Below are 26,335 nucleotides of genomic sequence, written 5' to 3'. Positions count from 1 at the left end.
CGATTTATAAGCACTTGTAGAAGTTTAGTTGAATAAAAATCTATTCTATTCTATTCTATTTCAATGTCAGCCTTTTTGACGAACTCCCTGGTGTAGTACTTAGTAAGCGCTGTAGTCTTATTAGTGGGAGGTCCCAGGTTCGATTCCCGGCAAGGGCTTAAAATTTTATAATTTCTGAATTTCTGGTCTAGTCTGGTGGGAGGCTTCGGCCGTGGCTAGTTACTACCCTACCGGCAAAGCGATTTAGCGCTCCGGTACGATGCCATGTAGAAACCACAGAAGTATGGATGTAAAGAAAACTTTCATCTTAGACAGCATCATCACTTAAGTACTACCAGGTGGGATTGCAGTCAAGGGCTAACTTGTATCTAAATAAATAAAACAAGTGTAAATTAAAAATTTATAACACCCCCAACAAGTGAAGGTTACAGTAACTAGAAAAAAGCTGATAACTTTCAAACAGCTGAACCGATTTTCTTGGATTATAGCTAACACTCTCGATCAAGCCACCTTTCAAATAAAAAAACTAAATTAAAATCGGTTCATTAGTTTAGGAGCTACGATGCCACAGACAGATACACAGATACACACGTCAAACTTATAACACCCCTCTTTTTGGGTCGGGGGTTAAAAACTTGACGCGGGTAGTTATAAAGACATATACTATGCTATAAAGTGTCCCTATTTTGCTTTGATTTCACGTCAACATAGCCTAATATTTGACATTTCGTCGATTCAAGGTTAAACTGAGAGTTCCCTCACTCTAGTTCACTCTGACAACGTTTTAGGAATTTTCAAAATATGGTCACAAACCTTGTCCGGCCGCGGCAAATTCACGATACACTCACACATTCCAAGTGGGTACTTAAATTAATTTGAAAGCTCTCTGTATTCAAAGCTTCTAAGGTAATAGGAAATATGGAAAAAGGCATAATATTAATTATATTAATGTTCTAATGCGGAACGAACCGCCTCTTTTGATCTGTACCACTTTGCGGAATAGTTTAACACACTGAATCCATCACACTAATAATATTATTGTGTGTATGTTTGTTACTCCTTCACGCAAAAACTACTTGACGGATTTGGCTGGGATGAAGATAGATAATATCTTGGATTATTATTTAGTCTACTTTTTATCCCGGAAAATCAAAGAGTTCCCACGGGATTTCGAAAAAACTTAATTCACCCGAACAAAGTCGCGGGCATCAGCTAGTACTAATAAAATAAGTAGTTAGAGTATTTTGTGCTAATTTATACCTAAATACAAAAATATGTCTGTCTGTCTATCTGCGATACATTTTCACGGCGGCGGAAAATTAATAATTTCAAGTCGGTTATTTAAAATTCAACCCTAAGGGGTAAAATAGGGGTTTGAAATTTGTGTAGTCCACGCGGACGAAGTCGCGGGCATTTCAAGCTAGGCTAAATCTAATCTAAATATACTTATAAAAGGAAAAACTGACCGACTGACTATTCTATCAACGCACAGCTACTACTACAAACTACTGGATGGATCAGGCTGTTTGGCATTCAGTTAGCTATTATGACGGAGGCATCCGCTAAGGATTTTTGAAATTTTAACCCCTAAGGGGGTAAAATAGGGGTTTAAAATTTGTGTTGTACACACGGACAAAGTCACGGGATAGTTAGGTATTTAAAAGAACAAAAGAATGTACCCGTCTTCAATCATTTGCTAGGCTACCAAAGTCGACCAAAAACTTTTTCTATAGGAAAATTACTAGACCACACCATAAAAGCCATAAGACGCAGTGTCACGAATAGGTATGCATGAAAGTATAGCCTTTATCCACTTTAAAATAGAGACTGAATTCCCTTGAAAATATTATGTAAAAAGTTTCACGCTTAGAATAGTAGCTATCGTGTGTTATAGATATGTTTTAGACTTGACGATAAGTACTGTGTACGATTTTTAGGTCGTACGGGATCTGACAAAATTTATGTCGAATAAAGTTCTTTCATAGAATAGAAAAATAATAGGCTAATGATCCGCGAAGGATATAAGGAAGTTTTGAGAAGATATCTTGATTAGTAACATGAGATTCATAAGAGCCTGCAAGGATTAATCCATACTAATATTATAATCCATACTAATATTATAAGTGCGAAAGTGTGTCTGTCTGTCTGTCCGAACCGCTGAACCGATTTGAATGAAATTTGGTACAGACTTGGGATACATCCCGGGGAAGGTCATAGGCTACTTTTTATCCCGAAAAGTCAAAAAGTTCCTACGGGATTAAAAAAAATTGAAATCCACGCGGGCGAAGCGGGCATCCCCTAGTAGAGTTAGTAAAGTATAAGTAAGAGATAGTAAGGTAGTTTACCACACTGGTCAAGTATGGATTGGACTTCGCACATCTTCGAGAACATTATGCCTTTACGCTACAGCAATTGATTTTTAAGTGATTAAAATGCACTTTATTTCGAAACTACGAAAAGTTAAAAATGCATGACTGGAATCGAACCCCGGACCCCCGAATAGTTAGTACGATGACGAATTTGAATCGTATCGTGGTCGTTCCCTTGTCGTGCATTGTCAAAGTCACCCCACAAAAGCTGTATGAAAACAGTTTACTAACGGAATATTGTAAAAGTTCAGTACAAGGTCTTACATGTACTATACTTTTATTTTCACTGACTCAGCTAGACTGGAGACAGTGCCTTATAGGTCAAGAGCTGACATCCATTCTAATACATCTGACGGCAGTTGGTACTGACAAATAGTTTATAATCTTTTATAATAAAATTCCTCAGCCTATTTTGGACTTGCCTTTACACAGGTTCAAAAAATATATTAAAAATATGCTCCTGAGAAAAGCATATTATTCGAAGATTATGTAAATGATAAAAAAGCGTGGATTTGACCTGCAATTCGCTCCAGCAATGCGCAGGACTTCAATTGCTTTTATACATGGCATAATATTGTATATCAAATCTTTGAAAAGAGCAACCACCGAGTTTCTTGCTGGTTCTTCTCGGTAGGAAAGGCATTCCGAACCAGTGGTAGATGCTTTTGACGATTCAAAAGAACTTGTAAAAGTCTAATTGAATAAAAATATTTTGAATTTGAATTTGAATTTGAAAAAAGTTAAAACTTTAAGGAAAAAAGATTACCCGGCTGAGTTTTTGTGGGCTATTCTCAGACCTTAGCGCGTTTGGAACCCTCTTAGCTTTAGTTCATTAATTATAATGACAGACAGACAGACGGACGGACGGACGGACGGACGGACGGACGGACGGACGGACGGACGGACGGACGGACAGACAGACAGACAACAAAGTGATCCTGTAAGGATTCCGGTTTTCTTTTTGAGGTACGAAACCCTAAAAATGATTTCACATTTGACTTGTAAGGGTATCTGGCAGGGAGTTGCCACGATACTAAGTGTCAGGCAATGCATGACGCTGTTCCGAAGAAAATATTAAAAAAATTGACTTCAAAATATTTTGATGTAAGACTTATTACTTGTTATCTCCCATAGCCACCATGATCCATCCTTAATAGTCACTGATCGTACCTCCCTGTGTTGGGAACAGAGAAACTTTCAGGTTTTATAAAGAAACGAAGGTCTGGCACGCGCTGGCTCTCATTCTATATGATATTTCGATAAGTACCTACTATTATATCTAGACTTTGTAGACCGTGGATAGTATTAAATTGTGCAAACAATGTGCGTTATTGGGAGTTAAACGCCCCGAATCGCTTTATAAAATTTTACGAGTGTATTGATAAAATTTTATTTTCTATTTTGGTACGATATTTGGCATCGATGGTAAACAAACAAGATCTAATTGACAAGAATGAACGGAATGAAGCGGTTCACAATTAAATGCACATCACTAACAGGATAAAGTTAAAAACTAAAACCCGACTACGATTGTCTTAATAAACGCTGAAATATTATAGTAAAATTGTTTTTCTGTCACTTGGTATATTTTAATGTTGTAGTATAATTATATTTATGAACTCAGAATTTTCTCCTCTTTCATTTGACACCAACCAATCCATACTAATATTATAAATGCGAAAGTGTGTCTCTCTGTCTGTCTGTCTGTCTGTCTGCTACGTTTTCACGGCCCAACCGCTGAACCGATTTTGATGAAATTTGGTACAGACATGGGCTACGTCCCGGGGAAGGATATAGGCTACTTTTTATCCCGGAAAATCAAAGAGTTCCTGCGGGATTTAAAAAACCGAAATCCAGGCGGGCGAAGCCGCGGGCATCCTCTAGTAAGGTATATGAGTTTATGTAAACTGCCATACTCCTTCCGAGTTAGTCCGCTTCCACCTTAGACTGCATCATCACTTACCACCAAGTGAGGTCGCAGTTAGGGGCCAGCTTGTAATGGAATAAAAAAAAGTAGAGCAAGGAACTGTGTAAATTACTGTTATTAACATAATTTTCCTTATTACAGGTACTAAAATATCGACGGCAAAGGAATTAACAGTCCACGCAATTACAATAGAAATTAATGGCGGATCATTAGAACGATTGATCTCACCATACACTCAATGATGACTGGACGAAAATAAACATCGCCATGTGAAGGAATCATCTAGAACAATGTTCGCGAAGACAGATCGATTTTGGGACCGTAGAAAGGGCAAAGCTACGCGATGACGCCGAGACATCGATCCTACAACTGTATAAAATAATCGATTCGAATCGATTTTAGATACGCTAAATAGTTACGCTTTTTTGTGTGTTCTAATTAATTGCGCGTGTGTTTTTATTAATTTGCGATATTCGATTCCGTTGATTCTTTTCGTTACCGATTTTTGGTGTTCGGTGTTTTAAAGCAATATTAAGTTAAGGCCGTCGTGATTAGTGATGTATGTAAATAAATGAATAAATCTCTAGTATCGTTAACTTGTAACGTGTAAATATTGAATAGTACGAGTAATTTATTATTAATTTTGATTCGACAATCGCTTAAACACAGTTCGGTTTAACGGGTATTAGTACTAATTAAAAGAAAATCGATCAAATAAAAATCGATTCACAATTCCGTTCCTGTAATGCAATACATTTATTGAATTAAAAACCATTCGAATTAAAGTTTGAATCGTGATTTTATTTAAACACACCAAACGGGGCCAAAGATTTAATAAAAAGAAACACTGAAAAACAATAAATAAATGTAGTTAGCTGAAATAAACAAAAAACCGGTAACCGAAACCAAAATGGTGCCGAATGTGACATCGCTAATAAAAACTACGTTAGTCGCTCATATGAATGCAACTTTTGGAAATTCTACGTTCCTAGTCCCAACATATGTCAGCCCTGAAGAGTTTTTAGCGTTACAAATGACAAATGGCTCGGATAATGTTACGTGGAATGATACGAATGTGAACCAGGTCGTGTTGAAGACCTGGTACCCGAGTGGTTACTCACCAGCTCACATCATCATAGCGTCGGTGGTGGTGACAGTGTTGATGATAATGGTGGTGGTGGGGAATATGTTAGTGATAATAGCGATAGTGACGGAGAAGGCTTTGAAGAACATTCAGAACTGGTTTATAGCATCTCTTGCGGTGTCGGACTTCTTTCTCGGACTGGTGATAATGCCGTTCTCCCTCGCGAATGAGCTGATGGGTTATTGGATCTTTGGTTTCTGGTGGTGTGAGATACATTCTGCGATGGATGTGCTGCTGTGCACTGCGTCCATCATGAACTTGTGCCTCATATCGCTCGACCGCTATTGGAGCATCACTCAGGTGAGTCTATAGTTAAGAAACAAGCTAATGTGTGACAAGGATAGATTTATTCACTGTAGTGTCTTAGAAAGAGACGACAATAAAGCAACGTTGGCTGCGCCGGTAATTTTGAAAATTACGATTACGAATAACAATAAAAAATTGGTTGTCTGTAAAGTCGGTTTACTGACGATAGTTGAACGTGACAACAAAGGCCGATTGTGCTTCTTTGTCGCTCGTTCCGCGCTTTCGCTTGCACTTCAAACCTTACATGGAACGCCTCAGAGCGAGGTAACGCCGCATGAGTCATGTTTTTTCGTGCGTGCAGCCGGCTCTATCGAATTATAAGACGTTGTCACGTCAAAAAATATTAAAAAATACGGCAATGACAGTTTTGTAAATTATTATTATCCACATTATGAAAAACTACACAAAAATTAATTACATTTCTGATTTAAACTAAAAAACCTAGATGAATACTTATTTGGAGTAATTTTCGGTTTTTTTTTTTATCGAAGATATTGTTTCTATTTCATGAGGAATTTACATTAAAGAACCAAAAAGTACATAATAATGAAATTGAGGGTGCCAGTCCATACCAAGCCCAATGTTTATCGGTTATTATTTACCCGACTGCGGCAAAGCCAAAAGGAAGGGTTATGATTTTAGCAGTCGTATGTATATATGTGTGTGTGTACTGTGTATGCTGTATCCAGATTCTGTGTGTTCCACCGTAGCGCCTAAACTACTAGGCCGATTTTGATAAATGAGGTGTCAATCGATTTGTCACACATTTTATACGAAAAAAATTGACCTAACGGATGTTACATGAAAAAAAGTGGGGGTCTCCAAAATTTTTTTTTGCTATTGTATCGAGTGGGGTGTCAAATGAAAGAGGAGAAAATTCTGAGTTCATAAATATAAATGTACTACAACATTAAAATATACCCAGCAGCAGAAAAACAATTTTACTATAATATTTCAGCGTTTATTAAGACGATCGCAGTCGGGTTTTAGTTTTCAACTTTATCTTGTTCGATTATGTGCCTCATCCATTGCCACTTCAGTTTCGCAACCCGTTGATCTTTGCCGGTTACTCACAGCTTAAAATTAATCGTATCTACCATCATTTTATTCCCATGAGCAAGGTAACATAATCGCTTTCATATCGATAACCGTTCAGAATAATGCAAAATTCATTTTGTATTAAAATGGTGTAATTTCGAATTTCGAACTGAATGCATATTATATTCGCACTCGCTAGAACCCTGGAGGTTTTGTTTGACAATGAATAATGGACGCTTCAGCCCAATTCCCCTGCACTCAATAGCCAATAGCTCTGCGAGGACGGGAGCCGGCGATATGCGGCCGGAACTGATTAATACCGGTTCACTCCGGTTTAGACTGGTTTATACTAGCTGCATCTAGTATTTACTACTTTGGTTTTACATTCGCTCTCATCCCAAATAATAGAGTGAACCCTCGCCTTTATCTGTGATCCACGAAACAGGTTGGCCCTCAGCAAAGAAAATTACTAGGTCAACAATGAATAGTGCAGCAATTCAATATCACTTGCTTTAACGGTGAAGGAAAACATCGTGAGGAAACCTGCATGCCTGAGAGTTCTTTACAATGTTCTCAAGGTGTGTGAAGCCTGCCAATTCGCACTTGACCAGCGTGGTGGACTATTTTTTTTAAAAGAATAATAGCCATGCTAATCATGACTAATACTCCCCTTTCCCCTCCAATTAAGCGTAAAGCTTGTGCCAGGAGTAGATACGACAATAGTGCAACGGGTGGGGTTTGAACCGCCGACCTCTCGGAATTCAGTCCGCTCCTCAACCGTTGAGCTATCGAGGCTCTACCATTCTCATTCTGAAAAGAGACCCGTGCTCAGTAGTGGGCTGCCCATGGGTTGATCATGATCGGTAAAATTGCAATGCAAATGTAACATTGTAACTTTTGAAATTGGTTGCCGGAAATCGAATCTATTACGTATGTATTCTATTTAATTTGTGGTGAAACTTCCCTATACAGTATCAGAGAGTTGGTCCTAACCCAATCTAAAGTGAATATTTAATCTTAGATCAAAGAGAACTTTGGCTATGAATAATGGATGGTCAGCCCAATCCCCAATCCTCAATAGCCATCAGTGTGGTTAGTATGAGATCTTACACATTATAGCGTTCGATCATCGAACCCTCAGGGTAAAATGTACTTAACAGTCCTTGATTAAATAAAAATTAGTACCACTGGTTCTAATTTTACTATACTTAGGCTTCCATCCGTTTGCAGATATTGGAACCAATTTGAGCTTTAAAACAAGTTAGTTAAGTTCCATTTTACTTTGAAGCTAAACTGTTTCAATGATCGAATTCAAAAATCTTATACTAAGGCTAAAAGCTTTTAATTAGAGGAGGGAGATGTGAGTGAATGATAAAAATGAACTAATTCACTAATGTTATCTCAGTATCACTCTAGCTCAGTGTTGTTAGCTGTAGCTCAGTTTATCATTAAGCTTATTAAGTTGTGAAATGGATACAGGTTTCTCTTCCGCGGAAAATTAAACATAACAAATCATAATTAGAATCATTTATTTTGCCAGAATATGGTAAATACAACAATAATAGTATTAGGTATTTTACACAATAATATTTAGGCCTTAAGAAATATTATTATCCACATATTCTGCCAAGAACGGCGAGCAAAGCTTTAGTTATGTCTAATCCCAAGAGCGCGTCATCAAACATGTTCCACCGCCTTCCTCATCCATCCGCTCCCCGCCACCTTTTTCAGGTCCTCGGTCCAGCGGGCTGGAGGTCATCCCACACTGCGCTTACCGGTACGCGGTCTCCACTCCAGAACACATCTGCACCATAATGATCCGTTGGTTCTGTGACAGACATGACCTGCCCATTGCCTCTTCAGCTTGCTAATCCTTTGAGCTATGTCAGTCGCTTTTGTTTTTCTGCGGATCTCCTCACTCCGGAGTTTATCCCTGAGAGAAATACCCAACATTTAGTTATGTACTTGAAACAATTAGTATTAGTCCAGTTAAATCTTTGTTCTAGTTCTGCGAGTTAAACGACAAACGTGACATAGGTAATCTCTTGTGTAACACGGATCAATGGAGTTAGTTTACTGACCTACTGAGCTACTGAATTAGATGAGTCATATCTCTCATCTCTTTTTACAGAGCTATGATTCCCATCCCTTTTAATACAAAACATTGAAACTGGTTGTAAGTGGTTTAAACCGGTTCAAACCCCTTTTAGTAGCTATCTATAATTCAAATATAAGATTAAATAGTAATAGAATAAAGCCTCAATAGCTCAACGGTTTAGGAGCGGACTGAAATCCGAAAGGTCGGCGGTTCAAACCCCACCCGTTGCACTATTGTCGTACCCACTCTTAGCACAAGCTTTACGCTTAGTTGGAGGGGAAAGCGGAATGTTAGTCCTGATTAAAATGGCTAATATTCTTTAAAAAAAAATAGTATTGACCTCTATTGCGCAGCGGTGAGTTTATGGCAACTTTTTATCCCTGAAAAACAAAGAGTTCCTACGGGATTTATAAATAACCTTAATCAAAGAGGACGAAGTCGCGGGCATCATCTAGTCACATCACACTTATATTATAAAGCCGAAAGTTTGTATATGTGTGTGTGTGTGTGTGTGTATGTTTGTTACTCTTTCACGCAAAAACTACCAGACGGATTTGCCTGAAAGGAATGGAGATAGATAATATCCTGGATTAACACATAGGCTACTTTTTATCCCGGAAAATCAAAGAGTTTTCACGGGATTTCGAAAAACCTAAATCCACGCAGGCAAAGCCGCGGGCATCGGCTAGTTTCTCATAAGTATGCCCTACTCTACAATTTGTTTGCACCATATCATTATCCGTAGGAATCGTCTGTTAGTGAAAGCATCATACAGTATTCACTGAGCTGTTTTTAATGGGGATTTCGGTTCAGAGCGTGAAATACGACTTAAAATCCGGGATAGCTTCCATCCTGGCGAGCTGCCGAGATACTGAGTTTACAATTATATAATCTGGAAGCTGGATACATTTCGTTATGAGTAAACAAGAGGTTTTCAAACTCCAACAAAGCGTAACGTTTCTGCTAAAATTTTGCATTCGCTCAGTTGGATGTAAATGAAAAATTTTACTGTGCACAGCGTTGAAAATAATGGTACACAGTTACAAAATAACACTAAAATAATCTAAATACTATACAGAGGCAAAAGATGACTGACTAACTGACTGCTCCATCAAAGCACAGCTTAAACTACTGGACGGATCGGTGGAGAACTCTCAGGCATGCAGGTTTCTTCACGATGTTTTTCTTCACGTTAAAGCAAGTGATACCCCAACCTCAGACCCCTGAAAATGATTTTCTTTACTAGCCCTTTACTGCAAACTCACCTGGTGGTAAGTGATGATGCACTTTAAGATGGAAGCGGGCTAGCCTGGTGGTTTTCAATCAATACTCTTTATTAAACTACTTTTTATTAAAACCATACCCCTTTGGTGTCAACACGGCATAGTATAGGAACGTTAAATCGCTTGGCGGCACAGCTTTGCCGGTAGGTTGGTAACAAGCCACGGCCGAAGCCTCCCTCCAAACTAGACCAGACATTTAGAAATTACAAAATTCCAAACCCCTGTTGGAAATCGAACCTGGGACTTCCAACTAACAAGACCACGGCGCTTACCACTGCGTCAGGGAAGAAGCCGAAGTGTTAACAGGGCTCTCTCCGTCACTTACTCCATACAATCGTAGTTCCAATTTCATTTGAATATTAAGCAACCAAAGTCCATGAAATTTTGCAGACATATTCTAGAAACTAATATCTATGCCTGTGGTGTTTTAGACTTTTCTAAAAATATGAAGTTTTAAAATTACGGGGGCTCAAAGATTTGTATGTGAATTTTTAATACCGCGTAATTTTGAAACCGAATATTTTAACAGAAATCTGGAAAACCACAGGCATATAGATATTAGTTTCTAGAATATGTCTGCAAAATTTCATGGACTTTGGTTGCTTAATATTCAAATGAAATTGGAACTACATTTGTATGGAGCGAGTGACGGAGAGACCCCTCTTAACCACTAGACTATCACTTCTTGACTTAAATATAACTCATTTTCTCCAACACTAATTTTATCCTAACCAGTCATTTATCGCTGATTATACGAGAAAATATATGAAAGCAAAAAAAAAACAGCTTAGCAATTATATTGCTCCGTAATAAGAGATTATCTGCGTCTAGGAATAATAATCACCATCCCATAATTCGTGCAAGATAGATTGATAGCCTATAATCCTAGATCGAGGTTAATACGTGATCTATTATTATAATTACAAGAATATTGCTAGCGTGGTCATCATAAAATTATCAATCATACTTATGTAATAAAAAAATCTGTAAACATGTAGATCTAAATATTATTACATTAAAATCATAACCCTTCCTTTTGGCTTTGCCGCAGTCGGGTAAAAAGGAAAAGCTGACTGACTGGCTGATTGACTGACTGAACTGACTGAATGCGCGCGCATGTGTGTTTGTGTGTGTGTGTGTGTATGTGTGTGCGCGTGTATGTTTGTTACTCTTTCACGCAAAAATCGCTGGACGGATTTGGCTGAAACCTGCAGTAGAGATAGCTTTTTTTTTTTAAATCTGGCTTTACTCTGATTAGCCAATGTCAAGTTTGTAGTTATTTTCAAGTTATTGAATCTATACAAGTATGGACTCTGTCTGCGCCGGCGCCAGCCGACATACGCGCGGCGCCCCTTTAGAGCGCTTCCCAGTCAGTTCCACCACCAAAAAACACCAACTAACACAAAAACCAGCCACTCTTAACAAAAAAAAACACTCAAAACAAGCACAGCACGCGCGCCAGCAAACGCCATCACAGAAGAAGTCCTGTGTGTTTTTTACTCTTTCACGCAAAAACTGCTGGACGGATTTGGTTGAAACCTGGAGTAGAGATAGCTTATACCCTGACTTAATCATAGACCACTTTTTATCCCGGAAAATCACAGGTTTCCCACGGAATTGAAAAACCTATATCCACGCGGGAAAATTCATCATACACTAGCATCTAGTAGTAACTATAAGTGTAAATTAAAAATGTATAATGCCCCCTTGTCGGGGGCATTATACATTACAACTAACAGGTTACAGTAACTAGAAAAGAGCTGACTTTCAAACGGCTGAACCGATTTTCTTGGATTATAGCTAAGAACACTCACGATCAAGCCACCTTTCAAACAAAAAAAACTAAATTAAAATCGGTTCATTAGTTTAGGAGCTACGATGCCACAGGCAGGTACACAGATACACACGTCAAACTTATAACACCCCTCTTTTTGGGTCGGGGGTTAAAAAAGGCTTTTAGGTAATAATCCATTTTATTTCCTTATAACTTGCACAAAATGGGAAATGGCGGAGATCTCTGTGAAATTAATCAGCCCACGTTTACGACACCTGGCGCTGGTAATTCATCATCCTGTATCTCGCATTAACTCACTGATTTAGGGGATAACCACTTTTGTTTAGGAGTATTCACTATCATCATTATCAACATAGTCCTAAAACTTAAAAGGACTAAGACTTTTGAGCTAGTGTAGTTATAGTGTTAGTGCAGTTTCAAGAACACAAGAATGAACAAAGTGAAAATTTTGTGCTAGTGCATTTCAAAGAACACAAGAACAAAGTGTCTTTCAATGTAAACTAAGATAAGTTAATGGACCGATTCTTAGATACTTTTATAAGTTTATGTTAATATAATATTGCTTATTAGCGCTATTCGTAGACTAGATTGTAATGTTAGTAAAGTACTGTTGTTAGCACTTTATGATATTTAAAAAAAAAACTTCCCTCTCCCTCCATCCCTCTTTTTGGGTACTGGGCTAAAAACTAAAGCTACGATTGTTCCAAACGCGCCTCAAATTAGGATTATTAGGTACCAAAAATAAAACGCATCATTTTAACCGACCCATTATCACCATCTCAACTCACCGGCTCACTCCTTCACGTTACTCTCAAAATGAGTCGCCGCAGCTCCGTACGTACATAAACTCACCAACTTCCATACAAATCACAGATTCTAAAGATCGCCGTCGACCGAGTAGCCGGGCAACTAAACTACTTGGTACTACTGCTATTTTGTAAAAAATGTTTCTGCAATTTTTTTTAAATTAAGTAAAATATTACAATAAAACTTAAAGCTAGCCTTATCTTATTACTATACAAATCATGCCCGCGTGGAATGGTGCCAAGAATACTGGCTGCATTTCCGCGCTGGGCAGCCAGGCTGATCCTTTACGAAAAAAATAAGCCAGCCCTTCTGTCACAAATGAGGCTATTAAACGCGGTGAAATGTCTCGTAATTTTTTTTTAGCAGTAAGCAAATAAAAAATCTTGAATCTTGAACTAGTCGACCGTGCGTTATGGGTCTAAGACGAGACGACTATTTTGTCGTTTGTCTGCACCGCGTCAAACTGTCGCCTAATATCCCAGCTCCTTAATAGCCAGGTCGATTCCATTAGGCGATTTGCCGTGAGAATATTAATTCCATTTATATCGCCCCGAGGGACTTATTAAAGCCGTGTTTACGTTATTTCAGATCGTAAATCAATTCTCTACAGGGAACCAAAAGCTTGATTTGCTATAATCCACTAAACCAGACAAATCTGTATGGTATATGCACCGCCCGCCCTCCCACTGTTAAACATGCAGGAAAAGCCAGCCACCAAACAAGCAATACGCACCACCACACAAATCCCAACACCACTCGACGCGCATTTCGCCCCGACACCGAAGCATCCTCAGGAGATGTAGACCTTATCCAATTGCAAATTGCAAAGCAATTTGGAATTGCCTTGCTTGCTTGGTGGCTGGCTTTTCCTTCATGTTTAGTAGGATTAAATAATAAAAACTGGCCAAGTGCGAGTCAGACTCGCGCACTGAGGGTTCCGTACTCGGGTATTTTTTACAACATTTTGCACAATAAATCAAAAACTATTATGCATAAAAATAAATAAAAATGTGTTTTGAAATGTACAGGTAAAGCCCTTTCATATAATACCCGACTTGGTATAGTTATCTTACTTTGAAAATTGAAATATATTTTAATTTTTTTTAAATGATGTAACCACAAACTCGCGGTTTTCAGATTTATTCCTGTACTTGTGCTATCAGACCTACCTACTTGCCAAATTTCATGATTCTTGGCCAACGAGAAGTACCATATAGGTTTTTTGACAGACACGACCGACAGACAGACAACAAATTAGTGATCCTTTATGGGTTCCGTTTTTTTTTTCGAGGTACGGAACCCTACTAGTTTTAGGTAAGCGTCAAATAAAATAAATACAAGGACTCGCTTTCATCTCAATTTTATAAACAACCGTACCCTCAAAGTAGATAAGTGGACGAAATTTTCAAGATATCATTTTGGAAAAGAATAGAATGCTATTTTTGTCCCGCGGCACACAATTTAGGTTTCAAGGCGCAGATGTCTTGATGACAACGCTTCAAAATTACATTTTTCCTTATTTTTCTTAGAGATCCGCAGTCGACTGACAAAAACGTATAAAACCAGAATCGTTTATCACACTGTAAACTTTTGAATGTTACTCAATGGTTGAATTTAAGAACTTCTTTTGTAGCAAGCAAATGAGCTGGCGGGTATTAAAAAACTGGTATTTGGATTTCCGGGCAACAAGTGTAAATTAAAAATTTATAACACCCCCGACAAGTAAAGGTTACAGTAACTAGAAAAAAGCTGATAACTTTCAAAGGGCTGAACCGATTTTCTTGGATTATAGCTAAGAACACTCTCGATCAAGCCACCTTTCAAACAAAAAAAAAAAAACTAAATTTAAATCAGTTCATTAGTTTAGGAGCTACGATGCCAAAGACAGATACACACGTCAAACTTATAATACCCCTCTTTTTGGGTTGGGGGTTAAAAATGAAGAATTTGTGTTTCAGGATTTTTGGAAATTCAACCCCTCAAGTTCGTTTCGCCACTAGACGACAGTGATAGTCTTAAGTAATGACGTGCTCAATGTAATTGGTGTTAATATGATAGAACAATAATCCTAATTAAGATCACACGCGCCCACATTATACAATCATATCATTCTGATAATAATTTGTCTTCATATTTATCTAATACTAGCTTATGCCTGTGGCTTCGTCTGCGTGGACTAAACAAATTTCAAACCTCTATTTTAACCCTTTCGGAGTTAAATCGAAAACCGTTTCTCAGCAGATGTCTACGTCATAACAGCTATCGGCCTGATCCATCCACAATTTGAGCTGTGCGTTGATAGATCAGTCAGTCAGTCAGTCATCTTCTATACATTTAGACTAGCTGATCCAGCTCAGCTTTGCTCGAATGGAATTTTTGAAAATCTTGAGGGGGTCGAATTCCCAAAAATTCTGAAACACGTGTTTTTCATTTGTTCGAAAGCCCAAATACCAGTTTTCAATGCCCACCAGCTCATTTGCCTACTATTTAGTCAGTCAGTTAGTCATTCAGTCAGTCGACTTCAAAAAAAGTAGGAGGTTCTCAATTCGTCGGAATCTTTTTTTTTTAATGTATGTTCACCACACACGTGTAATTAAATAAAAATTATTTATTACTTTTTAGTGTTTGTGGTTTTTGAAGTCGGTTTTATTTTTTATATATTTAGATGTACAGAACCATTCGTTTCAAAGGCGGTGTGCCCTTCGAACAGTTTTTTCTTTGTGTAGCACCGACGCTCGTTCGTGGCTCTGCAATTGGTCGGATGGTAGGTATTTGGACAATATTGTATTGTTATTGTAAAGTTTTTGTTTTTTCGCTCTCTTCGATAATAAAGATAGAAAAACCGGAAAAGAGCTTTTGTATTTTTATCTTGTCTTTGTCCTGGTTCATTTTTATTTTTCATACTGCCTTTTGTATGCGGCTTTTATACCAAAACAAGCTTCATCCACGTAGACTACACAAATTTCAAACCCCTATTTTACCCCCTTAGGGGTTGAATTTTCGAGAATCCTTTCTTAGCGGATGTCTACGTCATAACAGCTATCTGTATGCTTAATTTCAGCCCGATCCACCCACAAATTAAGCTGTGCGTAGTCAATCAATCAGTCAGTCATTTTATTTAGATGTACAGAATCATTCATTTCAAAGGCGGTGTGCCCTTTGAACGGTTTTTTCTTTGCATAAATAATAAACGGATATAATATCATAAAGGCGAAAGTTTGTGTGTACGTGTGTGCGTGTGTGTGTGTTTGTTACTCTTTCACCCAAAAACTACTGGACGGATTTGGCAGAAATTTGGAATTTATTAGATGTTAGTTTTTTCGAACAAAACCTTTCACGTTGTAATAAATTACGACGCATTGCATAAGCCCGTCCCAGTTATCATCCCATAGTTCTCCATTTCACAAAACAATGATATTTCCCACATAGGCGCAAAATCTACGTTAAATTCAAATATATCGCTGCACTCAGCATGAACTCTATAACGAAGGCAATTAGTGCTATATTCCAATGAATGTAAAATAGAAATGTTGGTTTTGCAAGCCGTGTGACATGTGAATTTCATGTCATGTGCAGTGACCACTACTATTTGTTCCCTAAAATTTAAATTCAATTAGTGATGTTATATTAATCAAATGCGGATATCAAATAAAATAACATAAACATGTTTGTTTGAAGTAGGCTTAATTAAACGGGGTGTTTTATTTCGTGGTCCAGATTTCAAAATATGTACAAAAATTAATATATTTGTTAGATACAGTGAGAATATTATAGCATAGCATACTGAGAGCATTTGCTGATAAGTTTGATTGTCACTACCTGAGCCTATATCATAAGGTCCACGTAACTAACAATACAAGCGAGTCTTAGACAATTAAGGTTTATAGAATTAGGCACTTTATGACCACGTACTAAGACTATGTACTAACATTAGATTAGTGTGTAATTATATCTTTACTAATAAAATATGATCTCTTTAATCAAATATTGGCGTCACTCAGAAAAGCAGGTATTATTTAAATATTTTTATCGAATTACTGGAATGTCCTCTCCAAAACCAACACAAAAAACACAAGTTTAATGTGCAAGGTTATCCGAGAGTTTTAATCTAAACAAACTAATGCCAAAATAAATAATTTAATTAGAGCGTGATTGCTATCACAACATCTAATTATTCAGTTCACAATCCAAATACCGAAAATATGCGATATCGCTCCGAATCTCAGAAGGAGACTGAACTACAACCTTCGAAACACCCGTATTTATGCAAGTTCAATCTTGTTGGCCTCCTAGCAACAGATTGTATGACATCAAATGAGCCAAATATCGATTTTATCAATCTACCTGCATTAGATAAATTAATAATTTTATATTATTTTTGACAACTCAAATCAATTTTTAAAAATAACCTTACACAAAACAAATGATTTTTTGTTTTAATATTAGTTAGTTAGGGAAACTATACAAGTATGGACCCTGTCTGTGCCGGCGCTCGCCGACACACGCACGGCACCCCCTTAGAGCGCTTTCCAGTCAGTTTTAACAGAAAAAAAAAACACTCCAAAAAGGCAGAGCACGCCCGCCAGCTAACACCAACACAGACGAAGTCTCCAAATCTGCATTCGATAATGGTTAATGTAACTCTACGTGACAAGGACAAATAGTAGAGGCGGTGCAAATATCCAAATTTGACCATCACTCTTCGATTGCATCGGTCGTGGTTCTGATTTCAAAATTAATGAAATATTCGCGGGCGAATGAAACGCTCGGTTTATCGTTCCAGCGTTCCAAATTTGAATCGGATAGTGTGGAAAATAATTGAAATAGCTGTGTGTGTGTGTTGATCAACGATTGCATGGGAATTAGTCGATTATAGTCGAGTTTTTAACCCCCGACACAAAAAGAGGGGTGTTATAAGTTTGACGTGTGTATCTGTGTATCTATGTATCTGTCTGTGGCATCGTAGCTCCTAAACTAATGAACCGATTTTAATTTAGTTTTTTTTTGTTTGAAAGGTGGCTTGATCTAGAGTGTTCTTAGCTATAATCCAAGAAAATTGGTTCAGCCGTTTGAAAGTTATCAGCTCTTTTCTAGTTACTGTACCTAACCTTTACTTGTCGGGCGTGTTATAAATTTTTAATTTACACTTGTTGTGCTAAAATAATTTAAAAACTTATAAATGAATTTTGAATCTTGATTGACTGATTTCAATGTTTCAGAAAGATGAGCGCTTTAATCTCAAATCAAGTTTAACAGGGCTCTCTCCGTCACTTACTCCATACAATCGTAGTTCCCATTTCATTTGAATATTAAGCAACCAAAGTCCATGAAATTTTGCAGACATAATCTAGAAACTAATATCTGTGACTGTGGTGTTTAAGATTTTTTTTTAAATATGAAGTTTTAAAATTACAGGAGTTCAAAGATTTGTATGTGAATTTTTAAGACCGCTTATCTTTGAAACCGAATATTTTAACGGAAATCTGGAAAACCACAGGCATAGATATTAGTTTATAGAATATGTCTGCAAAATTTCATGGACTTTGGTTGCTTAATATTCAAATGAAATTGGAACTACGTTTGTATGAAGCGAGTGACGGAGAGACCCCTCTTAACGTTAAAAATTACCAAAGATTTTTCCGAATAGCACATTCCATATTTGAATCAGATAGTGTGGAAAATAATTCAACTAGCACCGTGTGTGTGTTGATCAACGATTGCATGGGAACTCGACTATAATCGACTAATCGATTATAGTCGAGTTTTTGTGCTAAAATAGTTTAAGAACTTCCTTATCTTGAACCTTGATTTATTTATTTACTGAGGTGTCCGTGACTTCGTCCACGTGGATTTAGGTTTTTAAAGATCCTGTGGGAACAGTTTGATTTTCCGGGATAAAAAGTTGCCTATGTCAATTACATGGACGTAAGCTACCTCGGTAACCATACAAATCGATCAAGCGGATGAGTATTTAGGAATCCCGCGGGAACTGTTTGTTTTTTTGGGATAAAAAGTAGCCTATGTCCTTTCCCGGAATGTATCCTAAGTCTGTACAAAATTTCATCAAAATTGGTTCAGCGGTTGAGCCGTGGAAGCGTAGCAGACAGACATACAGACAGATAGACAGACAGACACACTTTCGCATTTATAATACATATTAGTATGGATATGGATGGATTTACATTTGATGTTTATCTAGCACCTTGAGACCCCAATGCCTATTAGTTTTTCAAACTATATGCCCTACCCATTGCCACTTCAGCTTTGCAACCCGTTGAGTTATGTCGGTTATCCTATGACTTAAATTTAATTAATTTTCTTTTTAATAACATCCCATCCCGACGTTGTTTGATCAGTCAAGTGAGGGTGGAGCCTAACATAATACACCAGTACGTTCCAGTCCTAAAAAACCAATACAGTGGCCTTAGTATGAGATTTTACATCTCACCCACGATAACAGAATTCGATCATCGAAACACTTCAGCGTTAATGTAATATAGACTTTGATGCTCTTATTCTAAAGTTCAAATCCGTTTATACAGCGTGTTTGATGAATAATTTTTTTCATTCCATTCTATCAGCCTGTATGCGTTCACTGCTGGACATAGGCTTTTCCAAGAGCGCGCCACCAAACACGGTCCTCCGTATTCCTCATCCACCCGCTCCCCGCCACCTTCTTCAGCTCATCGGTCCAGCAGCGGGCTGGAGGTCATCCCACACTGCGCATGATAAATCATATAACATGACAAATAATATTATGAGGTAGGTATAATACGAAATAGTTAGTGCCATAGACTCTTTCGTTGTCTGTGCTATTTGACAAACGTTCAAACTGTCCGGTCTTTCGAGTTCACAGAAGTTTTTTACGCGTCCATTTCAACAATCAGCTGTTTGCATGGTTGTTACATTGGAGTTTTAAACAAATTCGTAAAGTCCCCATATCTTCCACGGGTATCATGCTACGAGGCCCATTATGTTATTGGTACATCAACCCATCAGTCCTTACCTTGACTGACTTTAAATCAAGATTTAGATCTATTTTACTCTGACATAATTGTGTTTCGACGTTCGAATTCTATGAACGTATCGGTGGCAGGTGCTTAATTTTTGACACTAAATCCTATATGTTTAAGTCCATTTTACTCTGACATTATTGTATTTCGATGCTCGAATTCTATGAACGTTTAACGTTACGAACGGAAACGTTTAAGTGCGGAAACCAGCCCAGAGAGAAGAAGAAGAAGAAGAAGAACGTTACGAACGCGAGCTTAGCGTAAAATCTCACACTAAGCTCACGGAAGTCTGTGTAAACAGCTGAGTGATGGAAATATTAACTATACCGAACCTTCCCATGCAGAGAAGGCCTGAACAAATATTGTTCTATCTGGGCATATGAATGTACCTGGATGACCGAAATTCATCGAAATATAAAGAACAAAATGATGCCCGTCGCTTTGATTTCCCGGGATAAAAAGTAGTCTATGTCCTTCCCCGGGATATAAGCTAACTCTGCACCAAATTTCATCAAAATCGGTTAATTGTTAGACCGTGAAAAGTTAGCAGACAGACAGAACAGAACTCTTCGTGTGTGAGTCCAACTCGCACTTGGCCGGTTAAAAAAAACCCGGTAGAGTGCGAGTCAGACTCGCGCACTGAGGGTTCCGTACTCGGGTATTTTTTCCAACATTTTGCACGATAAATCAAAAACTCTTATAGATAAAAATAAATAAAAATCTGTTTTAGATTGTACAGGTAAAGCCCTTTCATGTGATACCCCACTTGCTATAGTTATCTTATTTTGAAAATTGAAACACATTTTAATTTTTTTTTAATGATGTAACCACAAATTCGCGGTTTTCAGATTTATTCCTATACTTGTGCTATATATAAGACCTACCTACCTACCAAATTTCATGATTCTAGGTCAACGGGAAGTACCCTATAGGTTTCTTGACAGACATGACGGACAGACAGACAGACAGACAGACAGACAACAAAGTGATCCTATAAGGGTTCCGTTTTTCCTTTTGAGGTACGGAACCCTAAAAATGCGACAGTAGAGCTTTTCCTTTGTGGTGTTTTATATCTTTGCAAAATACTAATTATCTTTTTTCCATTAAAGACCCTGGTTTACGACGGTATTAAAAGGACATCAATCTGAATTGTCTTGGACGCCAATTTTACCGGAAATCCCTAACTAAGCGAACTCATTACGAATGGATATTTAATATTTTGAATCTTCCCTTAATCTTGTCTGTCGAAAAGATGATCTGCATTTAAAAAACGAAAAAAAAAAATTAAAAACCCAACGGATTTTACATGAAAAAAAATTTTGGAGACCCCCAATTTTTTTCATGTAACATCCGTTAGGTCAATTTTTTTCGTATAAAATGTAGCTTATGTCACCCGGACCTTTACGACGAATCGATTGACACCCATTCATCAAAATCAGCCCAGTAGTTTAGGCGCTACAGTGGAACACACAGAATCTGGATACAAACATACACAGCCACATACGTAGACTGCTAAAATCATAACCCTTCCTTTTGGATTTGCCGCAGTCGGGTAAAAACAGATGCGCGTTGTAAATTTTTATATTGATAATACTGTAAGTTCCCGGGTTCAATTCGGGAAATCGTCTAACGCCAAACGGCATTGGGAATGCCGTTGTAGGTACGTTGAACGTGGCTACATCTACGTTTATAGCTCGTTCACACAGGCTGCGTAAGCGTTGCGTACCATTGCGTTGTAATGTATGAAACTGTATGAAACATGGCACACCGCTTGCGTAAAGCGTGGATGTATGCGTAACCCGGTGTGTTAGGGGTGTCACGTGTGAATTGGTGTGAATCGGCCTTTAATGGGGAACGCCGTTGAACATCGCGTTGTTGGCCGATAATGTGGCTGAGACATAATTGTACGGGAGCGTGGCTGTATGCTCGACCGTAGCAATAGGGTTTCCCAACCGAGCGGTGTTGTGCTCGGTAGCGCCAGCTGGGCCGACGGTAGTACGTTGAAACTTCTATATATAGTGCAATTTGGTAAACGCTCTGTCAATGCGATTGAAAGTTGCGTGTTTCTCTGTGTATGCCAATTAAGCTACCCGTGCTGCCATCTAGGCGTAGGTCGTGAGTTATCAGGCTGGGGTTCGTGTTTCGAGCGTTGTTGATTGATTGAGTTGAGAAGCGACATCTTCTTGCGAATGTGGCAACCGCTACATCTCTCCCCTCTGAGACGACGTCGTGGTGTGGTGTATCGAGGAGAGGTGGCGTTGTTGTGCATCCAAGGGGAATGGCGCCTGGCTTAACCATCCAGAGAAGTGGCGTTGTATGCTGACATCTGCTGGTGGAGTGCAGACCCATTGTGCCCTGATGTGCGATGATGCTGCTTGCTGCGCTGCGCCGTGCGATCCCAAGGGTGTTGCGGTGTGTGCGCGATGCGTCCCTTGACCGCGTTGGTGTGCGCCGTGCGTCAGTGTGCGGTGTGCGTCCACTTTTTGATCACGTCGGCTGTTGCGGTGGTGTGTGACCACGCTTGAGTTGGTTGTGGTGGTGTGCGATCCGTCTTCGATCACGTCGGTTGTCACCAATGTACGGGAGCTGTGTGGGTGTATGCTCGACCGTACCAATAGGGAAATTTCCCAACCGAGCGGTGTTGTGCTCGGTAGCGCCAGCTGGGCCGACGGTAGTACGTTGAAACTTCTATATATAGTGCAATTTGGTAAACGCTCTGTCAATGCGATTGAAAGTTGCGTGTTTCTCTGTGTATGCCAATTAAGCTACCCGTGCTGTCATCTAGGCGTAGGTCGTGAGTTATCAGGCTGGGGTTCGTGTTTCGAGCGTTGTTGATTGAGTGAGTTGAGAAACGACATCTTCTTGCGAATGTGGCAACCGCTACACCGCAAAGCACCAATTTTCAATTCACCGAAAATATGTAAATTTTCCACGAGGCTCACAAGTAATTGAATAAAGAATGTTTTAAGTTTAAATTCGTAACTACTCATAACCAAGTATCTTTGTTTTTGGAACAATCAGTCCAATCAAGAGTTATCTGATAGCAGTTGTGGCGAGAATTAAAAACCAGTCACTTAATATTCCGTCCGCTTGCTTGTTGGTTTCTGATGCCGAGTTATACAAAGTTGCTGGTTGGAAGTTGGAACACAGGGATTTTAATGAAGGCTCACAATCGTTCCTGTTAGTAACCGACCGAGAAATATCATGAATATTTAAAATTGAGTGTGTTTAAGAACTTTGAGTAGCAAAATAACATTAGTAGACAAAAAAAATTGAAATGTGTTCATGAACGAATATTTAGTACTAGAGGATGCCCGCAGCTTCGCCTGCGTGGATTTCGGTTTTTTAGTCCCGTAGAAACACTTTGATTTTCCGGGATAAAAAGTAGCCTATGTTCTTCCCCGGGATTTATCCTAAGTCTGTACCAAATTTCATTAAAATTGGTTCAGCGGTTGGGCCGTGAAAACCTAGCAGACAGACAGACACACTTTCGCATTTATAATATTAGTACGGATTTTCAATTTAAGATAACTATACCAAGTGGAGTATCATATGAAAGGGCTTTACCTATACATTCTAAACCAGATTTTAATTTATTTTTATGCATAACAGTTTTTGATTTATCGTGCAAAATGACGGAAGAAATACCCGAGTACGGAACCCCTCGGTGCGCGAGTCTGACTCGCACTTGGCCGGTTTTACCTCTAGAATTTATTTGATAGCCAATCTAGTAGTAGATCTAGAGTCTAGACTAGGTTATGGGTATATTAACCAGGTAACTTTTCAGTTAACTGGTGTCGTGGTTAATACACGATTGCGAGCCCGGCCGAGGGCATTGAGGCGGAGAGGTCGGCAGGCAGTGTCGGTCAGTTTGCGCACAATGTCGGCAATATTGGATATGTCGGTATATTCCGTCCGCATATTCTGTTATTACTGGCTAAGATTTGTATATGTTACCAGCAGTGTAAGGCAGTTATTCTATAGCATACCTAGCCATTCCATGAAATACCGGGTCTGTTTCAGCAAAGTATAATAAAATATGTAATCTATCCCGTTCTATTCCGTTGAAATATTCTGTTATTGCTGGCTAAGATTCCTTGTATGCATTGGCTGAATTATTTACAGACTACGTACCTATTCGATACATTGAATTCGAATGTAAGTAAACTGGTATAATATATTACAACTAGTTGGTGCCCGCGACTTCGTCCGCGTGGATTTAGGTTTAAATCTCGTGGGAACTCTTCCATGGTCCACTACGCTGGTCAAGTGCGGATTGGCAGGCTTCACACACCTTTGAGAGTATTATGGAGAACTCGCAGGCATGCAGGTTTCCTCACGATGTTTTCCTTCACCGAGCAAGTGATATTTAATCATTTTATTAAATTAATTAAAACGCTCATAACTCAGTAAAGTTAGCACTATCTACGCTTCAAACATCAGTTCTCGGAAATTCCCACTTTTTTTTATTCACTCTATAGGCAAGCGCTTGACTACAATCACTTCTGAAAGTGGTGATGTGGTCTAAGATAGGACGCGTTTACCTAGAAGGTGCCTCTTCACTCTTGTTTTAAAGATACCCTGATTGTAATTGGTAGGAAACACTTTCTTTGGCGATAACTCAAAAACAGCTTTCTGATTAGGTATGCCCTATCCATGGAGAGAAATTAGTATAGAGCTCTTGCGGTCCATGTGGATGAAGTCGGGGGAATAAGCTAGTTCACATAATATACCAACCCGTGCATGCACGAGTGGGCAACGCGGACCGCTCTCCCCGCATGACCGCTCACACCCCACTGCACCCCACATATCAACTTAGGGTGAGAGCTATAGAGCGCACTCTGGCTTTGCTTACCCCCCATCCACACACTGCCCGTGTCGCATGGGAACAAGCGAGGAACGGAGGCAGAGACGTAGTGTGGCCGCGTTACTCGCATGTTCCTCGTTCATGCCCATCGCTCCCCATTCTGTCGGTAAGTATGCAATAGCACGCACGCTGCCACAGTTTCGACGTCCATCGCGTAGCACAGGCAAGCGACCTAGTGCGACTTCCATATAAATAAATAAATCTTAATGGCCGATTCACACACGTGACACGTGCGTAGTGATGCGCGTAAACCCCTAACACACCGGGTTACGCATACGTCCACGCTTTACGCAAGCGGTGTGCCCTGTTTCATACAGTTCCATACATTACAACGCAATGGTACGCGCTACGTATACGCTTACGCAGCCTGTGTGAACGTGCTATAAATCTAGTCTGCCAATTAGCCACACGAACCGCCTAGTCTTCATATTGTTTGTGACCTCATTGGCACCGACTCCAAGGGTTGGGACCCCAAAGTCTATCTGGGCACGTTTGGAACCCTTGTAGCTTTAGTTTTAAGTTATCATTACATCATTGCTTGACAATCAGAAAGTGTACAATAACACCCAATTTGAATAAATATGACTTTGACTTTGACTTTCAGTATTGCTTTTTCGAACGATGTGCCCTGTCCATTGCCTTTTCAGCTTCCGCGACTCACTGAGCTTTGTCGGCTACTTTGGCTCTCCTACGGATCTCCTCATTTCTGATTTAACTGAGTAACACCAATCATATTATTATACTAGCTGATGCCTGTGACTTCGTTCTCGTGGTTATAGGTTTATTAAAAATCCCGTAGTAACTCTTTAATTTTCCGGGATAAAATGTAGCTTATGTGTTAATCCAGGGTATAATCTATCCCCATTTTAAACAACCAAATCCGTTCGGGAGTTTTTGCGTGAAAGACTAACAAACATATAAACATACACAAATACACAAACTTTCGCATTTATAATATTAGTGTGATTAATGATTATAGTAAACCGTAAATTGCGATTCGTTTCATATCGTCTCTCCACTTAGTAAGAAAAAAAAATCAAAATTCAAAATATTTTTATTCAATTGGACTTTTACAAGTTCTTTTGAATCGTCAAAAGCATCTACCACTGGTTCGGAATACCTTCCCTGCCGAGAAGAACCAGCAAGAAACTCGGCGGTTGCTCTTTTCAAAGATTTGATATACAATATTATGCCATGTATAAAAGCAATTGAAGTCCCGCGCATTGCTGGAGCGAATTGCAGGTCAAATCCACGCTCTTTTATCAGGGGTCTAAGGGGTCTGCAAACGATGGGTTTTCCGATGTAAGGTCCCTATTTAACACCTTGGGACCCTAGCGACTAGCAGAACAATATGTTATAGTAAATACAATTACGCAGTCATGCAAAAGTACCTATTAATAATTAGGCCTTTGTACATTAGGTACATAATAAGCTCATTATTCTAATATTATTTTCTTTGGGGATTTTCTCTCTCCCCCCAGGGCAAAGATAACAGTCGAATAGAATACATAATTCCGTTATACGTCACTGAGTTGTTATAATTTAGAGGATCAAACCTCATACATTATAGTATGCGACAGGTCGAGCTGGCAATTGGGGTGGGGACGTGCGGATGTGCGGGGCGTCCCTCCGTGTCATACCCCAATAACCATCTCGGCCTATCGAGAACTAGAGGTTAATTCCATTCA

The 26,335-nt window shown here is 38.9% G+C and overlaps 1 protein-coding gene across 1 annotated transcript in view; it reads left to right on the top strand.

The window, feature by feature from the left end:
- Positions 1-26,335, top strand: part of LOC123877738 (alpha-2A adrenergic receptor) — a 369,354-nt gene that overhangs the window by 104,589 nt on the left and 238,430 nt on the right. The window contains exon 2 of the mRNA XM_045924600.1: positions 4,438-5,740. Coding sequence (XP_045780556.1) covers positions 5,207-5,740 — 534 coding nt within the window. The 5' untranslated portion in view covers positions 4,438-5,206. The remainder of the gene's footprint in view (positions 1-4,437; positions 5,741-26,335) is intronic.

Source organism: Maniola jurtina, chromosome 24 (genome assembly GCF_905333055.1).
Source record: "Maniola jurtina chromosome 24, ilManJurt1.1, whole genome shotgun sequence".
NCBI lineage: Eukaryota > Metazoa > Arthropoda > Insecta > Lepidoptera > Nymphalidae > Maniola > Maniola jurtina.
Note: the sequence above shows the minus strand (reverse complement) of the source record. Positions and strands in the feature narration are given on the sequence as shown.